This window comes from Lithobates pipiens, unplaced genomic scaffold (genome assembly GCF_037356315.1).
Source record: "Lithobates pipiens isolate NorthernLeopardFrog02 unplaced genomic scaffold, aLitPip1_a1.2 Scaffold_23, whole genome shotgun sequence".
NCBI classification, from domain to species: Eukaryota; Metazoa; Chordata; class Amphibia; order Anura; family Ranidae; genus Lithobates; species Lithobates pipiens.
Window position 1 is genome coordinate 144,740,532 of NW_027507785.1, and position 16,248 is coordinate 144,756,779.

The 16,248-nt window shown below is 45.8% G+C and overlaps 1 protein-coding gene across 3 annotated transcripts in view; it reads left to right on the forward strand.

Moving 5' to 3' along the window:
* DDX47 (DEAD-box helicase 47) overlaps nucleotides 1–16,248 on the forward strand; it is a 612,119-nt gene that overhangs the window by 453,103 nt on the left and 142,768 nt on the right. For all 3 annotated transcript variants that reach the window (XM_077452460.1, XM_077452461.1, XM_077452459.1), the window contains one exon: nucleotides 3,815–3,885. In XM_077452460.1, coding sequence (XP_077308586.1) covers nucleotides 3,815–3,885 — 71 coding nt within the window. The remainder of the gene's footprint in view (nucleotides 1–3,814; nucleotides 3,886–16,248) is intronic.

The following is a 16,248-nucleotide window of genomic DNA, read 5'->3' on the forward strand; positions in this document are numbered from 1 at the left end:
ATTCATCATTTTCCTTCCACTTCACAATGTGCCACTTTGTGTTTAGTTTTTATAGACGGTCATGGATCTAAACATGCAAATAATTGGTCATATACAATACTTATCAACAAATAACATTAGAGAGAAATCTGTGGGCTGGAGGAGCCCTCAAACAGTGTACAATAGTGTAACAAACTCCCATCTGATGTGCCATATCAAACGAACCAGCAGAGCCGGACAGTATATATAATAATGTACATCCAGTCTTAAAGCTATGGGAAATTGCATGAGCGACTGAGCAAGTGTGGGTAGGATGCTGTGTGGGTACTGCAGTGGCTCTGAACATTTATTGAACCAATGAAAATGAACTGTTTCAGACCATATACAAATACAATTGGCAAAAGGTGAGGTGGCAAATATAGTGTGGCGGGTCAAACAGACCTGGGTCCACATAGTAAAAGATGTTCAAAACTACAAAGTTTGCTCAAATGGGACCCTAAATAGATCTGGCATGTGGTCGAGCAGTTGGGAATGAAAATACATAGATTAGTAGTGTTGGTTAGTCCATGGGACTTATGACCACCTGCTGAACAAAGAAGGTAAATCTGTTGTGTACAAGTCAGCATAGCGTAATGCACTAGATTACATCAAGAGCATGGAGAAAAAACTGGTCAGTATGAACCAAGATGCGTCGGGTCACATCTCATAAGGAGAAAACTGGGAAAGTAGTGTTGGTGGAATATGGCAACAGTAACCTGTCTAAGCACCTCTATGTTGTTTTTGAGAGATGGTGCAGAGTTTAAATCTGCATGAGGTAGCGCCGGGCTAAGCATTATACGAAGTAGACAAGGCACGCTAGGGAAACTTGATTCATACGTCCTAGCTCACTGTTCGTTGGTGGTACAGTAGGACGCTCCCATGTGGCCCCTGGAGTACAAGAGGTAAACCTCAGATGGCAGGGGTCTGTCATTAAGGTAAAGCAGCCAGTGTTCTAAATGGAAAGTGGAAACAATGAATGCAGTGCTACTAACTCCCCTAATCATCCAGTACAGCTGGCAAAATGGTTGCTGAGGCCTCTCAAACTCTGTCCAGTAAAATATGCACAATGGCATATGTCAGTTGTGTAATACATTTTACCTAATGCAGAGTATTACAGCCACAAATAAGTACACATTTTGGCCATTCAGGCCTTATTCATGACTGATCTAAATGTAAAGATTCAATCTCAAATCTGTTAAGTAAGGCAGTGTCTTTTCTGAAAATCAAATTTAATGTGCATCACAGAGCTTAAAAGTGGCTTAAAGAGTCCATCTGCGTAATGTATGTCAACATAGGTCTGGATGAATTTGTATCTGAGCACCATAAAAGTCAATAGTGCCAAGCTGCCACTATTTGCGAAGGATGGTTTCTTTTATAGCATATAAGGTATGCAGCGTATGACATCTCTAGGACACTAGGGATCATTGGATTGTGGGCCCAAGGCTTGGTGAACCCGGCCTATTTCAGTGTCACCTTGCAGCATATCCCTAGCAACCGGGTAAAGAAGCTCAGAACTGTGTCTTGTATTTGAACAGGAGGGGTGGCCTTGGAGAGCCCCCTAAGGTGTGTTTTTTCTGGCAGTGTCGATCTTCATTTTGCAGCTGGATTAATTGAGACAGGGTGTCTTGAAAGCCATGTTTCCACTGCCTGGAGCAATTGAGATCATGTGGGGCGACCGCTGGGTGGTATTGATGTCCTCTCTAAAAACAAATTCAGGATGGAAGGAAAATGCAGCGAAGTGCAATTTCCCTGAGATATACTGCAGGAGTTGCCCCAGGTCGACTGGCAGCTTGACAGGGATAGAGGGTGAGTTAGCAGTTGGTGTTGGTTCTATCGTAGCAGTGTCAGTGAGAGTGTCCTATGATGTGGGCTTCAGGGGTATGAAGTCCTGGGAGTGCGGCTTAGTCCAGTCATAAGTGTCAGGAGAGCATGTCCCCAATGAGTGAACGCCTTGGAGAAAGCAGCACGGGTCAGCACCATCTTGGCACTAGGGCGAACAGTTGTAGCTAGGGTAGAAGAGAAATAACAGCCGATGTTGGGTTCTGATGTGTGTCTCTTTCTCTCCCGAATATTCCTACCCCCAGACATTATATGCCTGAGGCTCTAAAGTAAAGAATGAGTGCACTGGATTTTTTTTTGGAAGTAACGGAATGCAGGAGCTCCTGATGCACACTCCTCACTCAGCCATATTCCGGACACCTCCCCCAGGTTAACCTTGCTATTTTTCAGAGGCATCTGTGATCCTTCATCTAGAGTGTAGGCACTCTAAGACAGGATGTGTGTTACTGGCCAAATCTCTTAAGTGAATATAAGGGGGGGAAAAACAAAACAAAAGAAATAAAACAAATACAGCCACAACATTTAAGGACTGGTAAGCTGTAACACTTTCTCAAAAAGTAACCTTACTGATTGTACACTAGAAGGGTCTCCGAGCTGCCAGGCTTTTCTTGCAGGGTGCTTTTCCTTATCTGTACAAAGATTTTGAGATCTAGGCCTTCATCTTGCCTTAAATACTGCAGCTGCTGACTTTTAAAATAAGGACACTTACCTGCTCAGGTCCCTAGTCAAGGTCTGGGTGCGTGCACAATCTACTCCTATAGGTCATTTGTGGCAGGGGCTCAAGCAGTATATATATACACACACACACGGCAAGCTAGCTCTTTGTTAAAGCGGGGTTCCACCCTAAAGTGGAACCTCCGCTGATCGGAACCCTCCCCCCCCTCCGGTGTCACAATTGGCACCTTTCAGGGGGGAGGGGGGTGGAGATACCTGTCAAAGACAGGTATTTACACCCACTTCCGGGCATAGACTCCCGTGGGAGTCTGTCATTTCCTGCCCTGCTGCGCTGTCTGCTGGGACACACACGGGTCTCAGAGACAGCGCGGAGGATTCCTATTGCGCTGCTCGACTCGCGCATGCGCAGTAGGGAACCGTGAAGTGAAGCCGATTCGCTTCACTTCCTGATTCCCTCACCTAGAATGGTGACGGCAGCAGCCGAGAGCCGAGCGATCGATCGGCCTCGGCTGCCGGCATCGCTGGACCCTGGGACAGGTGAGTGTCCATTTATTAAAAGTCAGCAGCTGTAGTATTTATAGCTGCTGGCTTTTAATATTTTTTTTTTGGTGGAATCCCTCTTTAAGCTGTTTTTTTTTCCTCCTTCTCTTACCATCAGCATTTTTCTGCAACAAGTGAAACCCTCGCTATCAATGCACACAGTTCATTTACATCATTTCCAGTAGTTATTTTCTTGGACGTTTGACAGTAAGGCCCCTTTCACACTGGGTTGGTGCGGGCATCAGTGGTAAAGCGCCACTATTTTTTAGCGGCACTTGACCGCCGTTTGGTTTTAGCCCCCACTAGTGGCCAAAAAGGGGTTAAAACCGCCTGCGAAGCAGCGCTTTGCCGACCGTATAGCCGCGCTGCCCCATCGATTTCAATGGGTAGGAGCGGTGAATACACCTCTCTTTCACCGCTGCAAAGATGGGGCTAGCAGGACTTTTTTCACTGTCCTGCCAGTGCACCGCTCCAGTGTGAAAGCCCTCCGGCTTTCACACTGGAGTGAAAGGGGCCGTTTTTTTCTGGCGCTACACGGGCGCTAATTATAGCGCTGTAGCGCCTGAAAACCGCCCCAGTGTGAAAGGGGCCTTATAGTATTTTTCCCATTAATTGCTTATATATGAGATGTATAGTGATGCATAGTTAATTTTTTATCTATTCATCTAGTTTGTCATGGTAAACATAAGGTGACAGCAGTGATGGGAACGTTTGTGGTTAGAACTCTCTGTTTATTTCACAGGATTATATACACAGAGTGGGAAGGACTGCACGTGCTGGAAGGTCAGGAAAAGCAATTACTTTTGTAACACAGTAAGTAGTTTTAATCATTTCAGCTATAAATACAATGACACAAATTTATTAAAAGTATATCTAAAACCATTTTTTCATGTTTTGGATAGAGATGGAATGGTTAATATCACTCAGATTTTTTTTTTTTTTTTTTTTTTTTATGTATCTGTCTGAAACTATCTTCTGTTGCTTCTTAGAGATTCCAAAGATATAAGTTAGGGGAAATCCCCTGTAAAAGCCAAAGCCAAAGTCAAGGTTCATTTTACTTTGACCACTTCAAGGCCAAGCCGATTTCTGACACTTGTTTACAAATTAAAACCAGTATTTTTTGCTACATACTTAGAACCTCCAAACATAATATATATATTTTTTTTAGCAAATACCTTAGAGAATAACATGGTGGTCGTTGCAATATTTTATATTACACAGTATTTGCGCAAAGACAAATTTTTGAATAAAAAATAGGAAAACAGTAAAGTTAGCCCAATTTTTTTGCATATTGTGAAAGATGATGTTACGCTGAGTAAATACTTAACATGTTGCGCTTTGAAAGCACGCACTCAAGAAATGGCAACAAACTACAGTATTAAAAATCTCCAAAAGCAACTTTTAAAATTTAACTGTTTAGAGTTAGAGAAGGTCTTTTGCTAGAATAATTGCTCTCACTCTAACAATCACGACAATACCTCACGTGTGATTTGAACACTGTTTACATTTGCAGATGCTATTTACAAATATGTTTTCTTTGGTGCGTGAGCACGCAGGGTAGGGGGCACTTTTAAAAAAATATATATTTTTTTAAAATTTTTTACACTTTTCATTTAACCACTTAACAACCGGCCCATAGCCCATACCGGCTACAGGGCTGTTGCTTAGCTCTGGGAGGACATACTATGATGTCCTCCCAGAATCCCGCTCGCACTCGCCCCCTGGGAACATCCGTGACTGCCGGGTCCAGGTCCAGAGCTGATCGCGGCCGTTTACCATGCGATCGATCCATCAAATGACGGTGCGATCACATGTATACACACACGCGTGATTTCCGGTTCCTCCCTTCCCTCTCCCTCCTCTCTCCGTCCAGTGTGAATGGACAGGGGAGAGTTCGTGGCAGCAGCGCTGTGGGCTGCACGTGCAGTGCCCACAGTGCTGCTCAGTGACAGATCCATCCATACTCTGCATACTCATCCATCCATCCATACTCTGCATACTCATCCATCCATCCATACTCTGCATACTCATCCATCCATCCCTACTCTGCATACCCATCCATCCATCCCTACTCTGCATACCCATCCATCCATCCCTACTCTGCATACCCATCCATCCATACTCTGCATACCCATCCATCCATACTCTGCATATCCATCCATCCATCCATATTCTGCATATCCATCCATCCATCCATATTCTGCATATCCATCCATCCATACTCTGCATACCCATCCATCCATACTCTGCATACCCATCCATCCATACTCTGCTTACCCATCCATCCATCCATACTCTGCATATCCATACTCTGCATACCCATCCATCCATCTATACTCTGCATACCCATCCATCCATGCTCTGCATACCCATCCATCCATCCATGCTCTGCATACTCATCCATCCATCCATACTCGGCATACTCATCCATCCACGTTCACTCATCCATACTCGGCCACCCATCTATACGCAGCCATCCATCCATGCTCACCCATCCATACTCGGCATGCCCATCCATATTTAGCATACTCCTCCATCTATTCTCAGCCATCCATCCGTCCTCAGCCATACTAAGCAATACTCATCCATCCATGCTCAGCCATCCCATCCACCCACATCCATAATTAGCCATACCCAGCCATACCAATCCATGCTCAGCCATCCCCATCCGTACCCAGCCATCCCCATCCGTACCCAGCCATCCCCATCCGTACCCAGCCATCCCCATCCATACTCGGCCATCCCATCTATACCCAGCCATACTCATTCATGCTCAGCCATCCCCATTCATGCTCATCCATGCCACATCAGTTATCCATGCCACATCAGTTATCCATGCCACTATAGTGGCTCACAAAAGTGTAATGGGTAGTCAAATTAGATTTGAAACTTATATCCCTAGAGCACCTGATGGTGCTCCCTGCATGTTGGGCCTCTCTATATGGCCACGCTGTGGAAAATTCTCACGCATGGTGTACCGCCATACTCAGGATGAGTAGGGGAATCTATTTTGGGGTTATAATTTTTGCTATATACATGCCATGTGTTAAAAATATTGTGTAAATGGACACCGTGTAAAAAAAAAAAAAAAGTGTTTTCATTTTCTTTACACATTTTCCAATAACTTGTAGAAAAAAAATATATTTTCAAAATTGGGTGATTTTTTTGGCTTTCTATTGTCCTGGTTCTCCAGGGCCTTCAAAAGTGTAAGAGATGGTCAAGAAATTATATGTGTAATTTATGCTCCAAGAACACCTAATGGCACTCCCTGCATGTTGGGCCTCTGTATGTGGCCATGCTGTGTAAAAGTCTCACATGTGGTATCACCATACTCGAGAGGAGTAGTAGAATGTGTTTTGGGGTTTAATTTGTAGCATGCATATGCTGTGTGTGAGAAATAACCTGCTAATATAACAATTTTGTGGAAAAAAAAAAGATTTTTTTTTTTTTGATTTTAAAAAAGAATTGTGGGAAAAAATTAGGACTTAAAAAAACCTCACCATGCCTCTTACTAAATACCTTGGAATGTCTACTTTCCAAAAAGGGGTCATTTGGGGGTATTTGTACTTTCCTGGCTTGTTAGGGTCTCAAGAAATGAGATAGGCCATCATTACTTCAGGTGTGATCAATTTTCAGAGATGGGCACCATAGCTCTGTAACTTTAACTTTTACAGAGACCAAATAATATACACAGATTTGGGTTAATTTTACCAAAGATATGTAGCGGTATACTTTTTGGCCAAAATATATGAAGAAAAATTACTAATTTGCTAAATTTTAGAACAAACAAAAGTGCATTTTCTTACAGAATTTTTGGTCTTTTTTCTTTTATTGCTTAAAAAATAAAAAAACAGCGGTGATTAAATACCACCAAAATAAAGCTCTATTTGTGTGAAAAAAGGACAAAAAATTCATATAGGTACAGCGTTGCATGAGTGATTGTCATTCAAAATGTGAGAGCACCGAAATCAGAAAATTGGTCTGGTTAGAAAGGGGGTTTAAGTGCTCAGTGGTTAAAAAAATAAAAAAATTCTGACTTTTATTGCTGTCACAAAGAATGTAAACATCCTTTGTGACAGTAATAGGCAGTGGCTCTTTATGGAGGGATCTGGGGTCTAAACCCCAAACCCCTCATCTGCAAAATCGCGTGTGTGCCTGTCGGGACCCCCGTGAGTCTGACCGCGGGTTCCGTGGACTTGATCGCTGCGGGAATACCCGCGATCGTCTCACGTGAGATGCCAATGTAAACAGCATCTCCCCGTTCTGCCTAGCAACAAGTGACACTGATCTCTGCTCCCTGTGATTGGAGCAGAGATCAGTGATCTGAATATCACAGCCAGGCCCCCCATAGTTAGAAACACGCCCCTAAGACGCACTTAACCCCTACACTGCCACCTCCTGGTTAACTCCTTCAGTGCCAGTGTCATTTACACAGGAATCAGTGCATTTGTATAGCACTGATTGCTGTATAAATGACAATGGTCCCAAAAATGTCCAATGTGTCTGCCATAATGTCAGTCACAATAAAAATCGCTGATCGCCGCCATTACTAGTAAAAAAAAATATTAGTAAAAATGCCATAAAACTATCCCCTATTTTGTAAACGCTATAACTTTTGCGCCAACCAATCAATAATCGCTGCTTGTTTTTTTTGTTGTTTTTTACCAAAAATATGTAGAAGATTACGTATCGGCCTAAACTGAGGGAAAAAAATGTTTTATATATTTTTTGGGGATATTATAGCAAAAAGTCAAAAATTTGTTTGTTTTTTTTCAAAATTGTTGCTTTTTTTTGTTTATAGCGTAAAAAAAAAACGCAGAGGTGATCAAATACCACCAAAAGAAAGCTCTATTTGTGGGGAAAAAAGGACGTAAATTATGTTTCGGAGCCATGTCGCACAACTACGCAATTGTCAGTGTTGCAGTGCTGAATCGCAAAAAGTGCTCTGCTTTTAAGCCAGCAAAATGGTCCGGGGCTTAAGTGGTTAAATAGCCTTGCAAGAAGCCTTGCAAGGATCCTGCAAGGTTTACTGTGACGTGACTTTCGGCACTGGACCCTGTGTAGTGGTTTCCTGGACGCTACAGAGCTAAGGCATTCCTACAGGGTGCTGTGCAGGTCCAAGGGTGTGGACCCTAAAACATGAAAAGGGTACCCAGTCCTTGAAGGTCCTCAAGTGACGGAACCTGCCGTGATGGGTGAAGATTGGGCTCTTAGTTTCTAGGGTTGCCCTGCGCCTGAACGAGTAATTGAAACCCGCTTATTATTTATTGTGGAGTGGCCCATGTGTTGTAACAATTTGTGCTAGACACCGGTGTGACTGTTTTGGCTGCCATTCTTGTGGATGAGTCCGCTGACAGGGATTCATCATTGCACATGCGGCTTCTCCATGGTTCATGTAGGCGTGTGCAGATGTGCAGGTCCGCCGTGACCGAGTGTCCCGGTGCACAGCCATCTTTAAACAGAAGGTGACTGACATGCGGAGCTTCCAAGGAACAGCTGTGGGACACAGAGCAGGCTCTGAAGACAGTTCATTAAAGCAGTTTATTCCTCCTTACCCAGGTCATGCAAGTCCTCCAGGTGTTGGTTGGGTAAAGTACTTAGCAGGATTGTTGCATAGGGGCTTGGTGAGCCCTATTAAAGAGTCTCCCTTCTGAGGTGGTGTAAATACTAAACCTAAGATCCCTTAACCTTTTTTGGCTTTGTGTCTTAAAAAAATAAAATAAAAAAAAGGGGGCTAACACTACAGGGAATGGCACATCTATGTTGTCAGTAGATCCCGAGGAGCCTAGTCAAAACCCTAGTGTTGCCTGTCTGGTATTGTGCCTACTGCCAATGCTGCTGCTTCAGCCTTTGTCACCAGGAATGATCTGTCCTCAACTCTAGCCGGTTAGAGGAGAGGATTGCTGTCATGATAGCCTCCATCCTGCGGTGGCAAGAAGCGTGACAGATCCCCCTCCCTTGATCCTCCTAAGTTGGAGCAGGAATAGGTTGATGAAGGGGAAGAGCTAAATGCTAAGGATTCTGTGGAGGGCCAGACAGGTCAGTCTGCTTCTGAGGAATCTGGGCCAGGGGATGTCTAGTTGGTATAAGCCTCTCAGTCGCAGAGGCTTTTGATCCAGACTCTTACCGTTCTGCCTTTAAGTTACCTCTGAGGTTTTTGAGCTTATGGGGATAGGAATATTTCTCCTTTCGTCTTCCAGGACAACCTCTGAGATATAGGGCTCCTCCCTCCGGGACAGCAGACATGTCTACCCAATCAGATAAAAAGGGTGGTCCTCCAGGCCCTCCTCAGTTTTTTGTTTCCTGCCGGACTGGAAGGAAGCATGTGAGGCTCCTCTATTGCACTCAAACCTGTCCTTGCAGCCACCTGGGTGGCTAGAAATTTAGAATGCTGGTACACTCAGGTACAGTCTCATTTTTCTGCAGGCACGTTATGACAACAGCGGCTGAAATCCTTTCCCTTACTATTTAAGGCAGTTGGGTTCCTGGCCGATGCTTCTGCAGAGTTGGTAAAGCTAGCGGCCACGTCTGCAGCTTTGGTTAACTCGCCAAGAAGGGCTGTATGGCCAAAAGCCTGGTCGGGAGATGCAGCATCTAAACTCAGGCTTTGTGGCTTACCTTTCTCAGGCGATCACCTTTTTGGCCCTGGGCTCCAGGAGGCCCTGGAACGTACCCAGGACAAGAAGAAAGCCTTTCCAGAGAAAAAGAAGTCTAAGAGCAGACGTCTTTTTTGAGAGCTTAGGCAATAAACCCAGCAGGAGAGAGAGGGTCGGCCTAAAAATACACTAGTCGGGTCACTAGACCACCTCAAAATCCCAATGACTCCGGTGTTTCAGTGGGAGGAAGGTTGGGGGATTTCCTCCCACAATGGGCCAATGCAACTTCAAGTTAGTTTATATTAGAGATTATAAAAAACGGTTACAAGTTGAAGTTCAGTGCCATTCCTCCACCTGCCTTCCTAGTATCCAAGTTACCCAGATACTGGGAGAAGGCAGAAGTTCTGGCTGGGGTGCACACCTGGAGAGGGATCTGGCTCAAGGATCCTGGTCTCAGGCAGAAGCCAAATGGACCTTATATCAGAGGGAATTGCTGGCAGTACAGAGGGTGATGGTAACCTTCCAGCAAAAAAAAATAAAAATAAGGGGTCAACACCTCCAAGTAAGGTCGGACAATGCAGCAGCTCTTGCCTATATAAACAAGCAGGGGGGAACCAGGAGCCCTGCTTGGCAGAAGATAGCGGGAGAGATTTTCTTTCGGGCCGAGATGAATCTAGGGTCTGTCAGCGGTTCATCTGAAGGAGGCTCAGAACTCACTGACAGACTTTCTCAGTCGTCAGTGTGTGAAACCGGACGAATGGTCACTCAACCAGGAAGTGTTCGAGCAGGTCTTGGGGCAGACCAGAGGTGGATTTGTTCACCTCAGAAAGAAACAAGAAGGTTGCTCAGTTCTCCTCCCTGCACTGGCAGGATCAAGCCAGAGGGATAGATGCCTTCGCCAGTGAATGGCACTTCAACCTGTGTTATGCCTTTCCCTCAGTAAGGCTGGTTGCGGCAGTCCTTCAGAGATTTCAGACCCAGGTAACGGAGCTCATTCTGTTAGCCCCGTTTTGGCCAAGAAGGACCTGGTTTGCAGTCCTAAAGAGATTGGCAATATATCCTCTGATTCATCTTCCGAGGAGGGAGGATCTGGTTACACAAGGTCCTATCCGGCATCCTCAGACTTACAGCGTAGTATCTGAGGAACAGCGGCTGAGGACCCAAGGTTTTTTCAGAAGGGATCATCGAGACTCTCTTGGAATGCTGTAAGCCAGTGACCAGTGCCATTTACACCAAGGTGTGGAAGAGGTTCAGTTCCTGGTTGGCAGAACAGGGGCAGGAAGATCCAGATATCCCAGCAGTGCAGGACTTCGTACAGGCAGGAGTGGAATTGGGGCCTTCTGTCAGCACCTTAAAGGTACAGGCTTCCGCTTTAAGTGTCTTTATTCAGGTCCCTCTGCAGCAAGATCGTTTTGGAAATGAATGTCTTTAAAGCCCTCTGCAGGGGATTTAGCCTGGGTACTTAGTGTTCTTCGTGGAGTCCCTTCGAACCTCTGGAGAAATCTGATGCTAAATGGGTATTATTAAGAACAGCTTTTCTGATGGCAATTACCACAGCCCGAAGAGTGAGTGAGTTGCAGGCGCTCTATTTTATAGAGCCCTTTTTGTTAATTTTGGGAGGATAGGGTTGTGCTTAAAACAGATCCTAGTTTCCTCCCCAGGGTTTCTTTCGTCTACTTTTCACAGAACTCAAGACATTATCCTGCCAACATTTTACTCTTCCTCAGAAGGTGATGATGGAGGACTCAGTTTAGATGATGTTAGGTGTAGCCTTTTAGTTTATTTAAAAATTAGCAAAGACTTCAGAAAGTCGGAATCTCTGTGAATTTTGCGGGGTCACGCAAAGGACTTGAGGCATCTAAATCCACCATCGTCAGATGGATTAGGATGACGGTTTTAGAGTCATACAGGTTGGCAGGGAGGCAAGTGCCTCTAGTTAAGGCACATTCAACTGGGGCAGTGTCAGCTTCATGGGCAGAGAAGGCCGGTGCCATTCCGGAGGAGATCTGCAGAGCAGGGACGTGGTCCAGCTACTCCACGTTCCCAAAGCATTACCACTTGGAACTGGCTGCCGATAAGGATTAGGCATCTGGGAGAAAGGTCCTCCAGGCAGAGGTCCTGCCATAACAGAGTAAGTTCCTTGCTTATCATCTCAGAGGCTTTCCTGGAAGACGAAAGAAGAAAACCAGAGTTAGACTTACCGGTAACTTTTTTTCTAGGAGTCTTCCAGGACAGCCTGGCTTCCCACCTGGGGTTGTTTAGATTGACTGGTGGTGAGGATGCCTACTGACATTGTTAGTGTGTTATGTTTTTCAGAGCCTTCCAGCGGTACTTGGATTAAACTGAGGAGGGCCTGGAGGACCACCCTTTTTATCTGATTGAGTAGACATGTTTCCTGTCCTGGAGGGAGGAGCCCCATATCTGAGGCTGTCCGGTAAGACTCCTAGAAAGAGTTACCGGTAAGTCTAACTCCAGTTTTTCATAATAAGTTTATAATATTAGAAGGTTGCATCGCAGTTAGTTACTCTGCGATACATAGCGCAACACATTTATATATGTCAGTGCATCTGCACAAGACTTGTATAATAATATATAGAGTTTGCCCTTGCACCCACTGTTGGAACAGGTGGTGTATGCTGACTGGGGTCATCCTAACAAGATTTTCTTTCTTCCTAAGACGTTTTCCCTTTTATATCCCATGGAGGAAATGTTTAAGAAATGGAGCATGCCTTCCATAGATGCGGCCGTCTCTTCCTTGAACAAGAACTTAACTTGTCCGGTGGATAACGTACAGGGTTTGAAGGACCCTGTTGACAAGAAACTGGAGTCACTATTGAGAGCTTCCTTTTCTTTGGCCAGTTCAGCTATTCAGCCAGCTGTCGAAGCATTTGGAGTCTGCCAGTCCTTGAAGGATCAGGTCAGACTTCCTGACAGCCCTAACCAGTAGGGTGTTCCTGCTTATAGTAAGGCGGATATACCTGGAGCACTCTGTTTTGCTGTAGATGCCTTGAATGCTTCAGTACAGCAGGTATTCATTTGGTTCTCCTGTCTGTACACATGCCCAGGCTTCTGTGGCTTAAGAACTGGTCAGCCGAGCTTCCTTATAAGAAGCTGTTGGCATGGTTCCCCTTTCATGGGTATGTTTGATTTAGACAAATATATATCCAAAAGATTTCTGGAGGGAAGAGCTCTCTACTTCCTGTGACGAGATGATGATTCCTCAGGTGTCTTAACACCAAGGCAGTTCTTCTGCCAACGGGGAGCTAGAGCCAGGGGCAAGCCACATGGCGAGGGGAAATGCTGGGTCCAAAACTCTTCTAAACCCGGCATGAAGCCCTCTGTGTGAGGGGATGCCCCCACTCTATTTGGTGGGTGGAAGGCTGCTTCACTGTTTGGAGAACAGTGGTTCAGGATGAGTGGGTGATCTCGACAGTATCCCACGGTTACAAGCTGGAACTGCTGGGGTTTCCTCCTCCGAGGTTTCTAAGATCCAGCGTTCCTTCGGATTTTCCAAAAAGACTTTTTGTTTCAGGCGCTAGATCATTTCGGGCATCAGGGAATGATTATACAGGTCCATGTATCTGAAAGGGGCACGTGGTTTTATTCAAACCTGTTCAGAGTTCAAAAACCAAACGGGGACGCAAGGCCCATTTTGGAGGTAAGATTCCTGAACCAGTATTAATCCAGTCCTTTCAGATAGTCAGTTTGCTCGGTAGTAGCCTCGCTCCAGATGGAAGACTTTTTAGCCTCCATCGTTTATCAGGGACGTGTATTTACGCGTCCCTAGTTTTAAACCTCATCGGAGGTTCCTGTGATTTGCAGCAGAGGAATGTCCTTTGCAGTTGGTGGCACTGACCTTCGGGCTTGTCATAGCACCCTGGGTGTTTACAAATGTCCTAGCACTAGCACTGGGCCTTTTAAGGGCCCAGGGGATCTTGGTGCCCAGATACTTGGACGACCTCCTGCTCAGAGATCACTTACTGCAGGCCCTAGAACTGAGCGTAGCCTGCACAGTGCGCGATTTGTAAAAACTGGGCTGGGCCATAAATACCAAAAATTCAGCCTTGAGACCAGCTCAGAGTCGAAGTATTTAGGTCTGATCCTAGATACGGTCCAGGCAAGGGTATTTTTGCCTCCCGTAAAGATCTGTGCCCTGAAGGATCAGGTGTGTTTGGTAAGGGGCACCAGACAACCCTCCATTCGGCTCTGAGTCTTCTGAGAAGGATGGAGTTTTGCTTCAAATAATTTCCCTATACCCAGTTCCATTCCAGGCCTATACAGCAAGACCTCTTGTTGGCTTGGAACAGAAGAGCGTCATCCCTGGATTACCCGATGTCTTTATCTCCCCGGCAGTGCTTAAGCCTAAGATGGTTGCAGGATCAGAACCTGCAAAGGGGAAGATCCTTCCTCCAGGTGTCTTGGAGAGTGCTGACAAGATGCCAGTCTCTCAGGCTGGAGAGCTACTCTATAGGGGCTTGCAGCTCAGGGGAGATGGGCAAGGGCAGAGCAGAGCCTGCCTATCATTATTCTGGAGTTTCGGTACCTTTGGCCTTGCGGTCCTGGATGGTGGAGCTTCAGGAATGCCTTATCAGGATTCAGTCCGACAATGCCACGGCAGTTGCCTATATCAACCAAGGCGGTACCTTAATGAATGAATGAAATACTTGTATAGCGCACAATGCGAACTGAATCGCCTCTACATATTGGTCTGGGCTATCGGCTGTCCATATCTCTGGGGTAGAGAACTAAAGGGCAGATTATCTCAGCCGCCAGCAAAGCTCCCCAGGGTAAGGGTCCCTGCGCACGAACGTGTCTCGGGAAGTTTGCCAGCGTTGTGGATGGCTGGATTTAGATCTATTGGTATCCAAGTTCAGCTACATCAGTTTGTGTCCCGAACAAGGGATACACTGGCAGTCAGCGCAAATGCTTTGGTAGTTCCATGGAGCCAGTTCTCCCTGGTTTATTCTCCCCCCTCCCCCGGTCCCCCTCTTTCCACATTTGTTGCGCAGGATTCAGAGAGGGGGGGTTCCTGTCATTCTGGGGGCACCGGCCTGGCCCAGAGGGTCCTTGTTCCTAGAGATTGGGGGATTGGCAATAGACGGGCCATGGGCGCTTCTGCGCTGCCCCGATCTACTGTCTCAAGGTCCTATATTCCACTAGAATTTCACAGTCTCTAAATTTGATGGCATGGCTATTGAAGCCAGGGTGTTGAAGGATCGTGACATCTCGGGACCAGTGGTGTCTATCCTAGTGAATGCCAGGAAAGTGGTCACTAGGAAGATATATTATAAGGTCTTGAAGACGTCTATTGCTTGGTGTGAAGCCAGAAGATGGCATCTTCGGAAATATAGGAGAGATTTCTTTTCTACAGTTGGCTGTGGAAATCAGATTGGCTTTGAGTAAAATCAGGGGTCAGATTTCAGCTTTGTCAGCATTTTTTCAAAGGCCTTAAGCCACCCATTCGCTGATCTGAACCTTTATGCAGGGGGCAACTAGTTTTCTTCCCCTCATTAGGTCACCTATGTGTCTTAAATTGGTATGGTACTTAAAGTGGTTGTACACCCTGTACAATCACTTTTGTCTACATTAAGGCTTACCTGTAAGTGCTGGAAATATCTCCTAAACCTTCACGGTTTAGGAGATACAATAAAGCCGTTCGCTGATGTCTACTGCACATGCACACTTTATAAAGGGCAGATCGTGACGTTTCTAAAGGGGGTCATGCCGCGACTGACAGCTCCCATGCGCATTGTGGGAGAGACGTCACGTGAGTGCGACCAGTCAGTGTTACAGAAACAACCATTTGAGCCTATTGAGGAAATTCCATTAGTCTTGCTGTCACCCAAGCTAGCCTTCCTGATGGCCATCACCTCAGCTAGAAGGGTGTCAGAGTTGGTGGCACTTTCATGTAGGGAACCATACTTCATCCTTCACCACGACAAGGTGGTGGTGCATCCTATTCCATCATTCTTGCCAAAGGTGGTGTTTGAATCAGGACATTTTACCTTCCTTTTTCTCTCAGCCTCGTTCGGCAACTGCATTCCTTGGACGTAGTCAGAGACTGCATTCCTTGGACGTAGTCAGTTTGTCTAGCTCTTTGGAGATCCAAGGGTCAGACTCCTTTTCTTTTTTTTTTTCCAGAGGGACCCCAAGGATGGGCCGGCAGCTTCCAAAGCTTCCATTGCCCATTGGGTCTGCCAATTGGTCATTCTGGCCTATGGTCTGAAACATAGGCTCCTCCCTTTAGGGTGAGAGCTCATTCAACCAGGGTTGTGGTAACCTCCTGGGCTTTTCGTCATCAGGCATCTATGGCTCAGATTTGTAAGGCTGCTTCCTGTTCTTCAGTGCATACGTTCACAAGATTTTATCAGGTGGATGTTAGAGCAGCCGAGGATTCGGTTTTCGGTGTACTACAGGCTGCCGTAATAAAGTCTGATGGCTATTTTGCTTTGATTTTTGCCAGGGTGTCTCCCTCCCCTCAAGGCTATTGCTCTGGAACGTCCCAGTTAGTAAGGAATAATGGCCTAACTCTTTGTCCTATGATGTGATGCATCATAAAGAAAAGTTTTTTTCATCACCC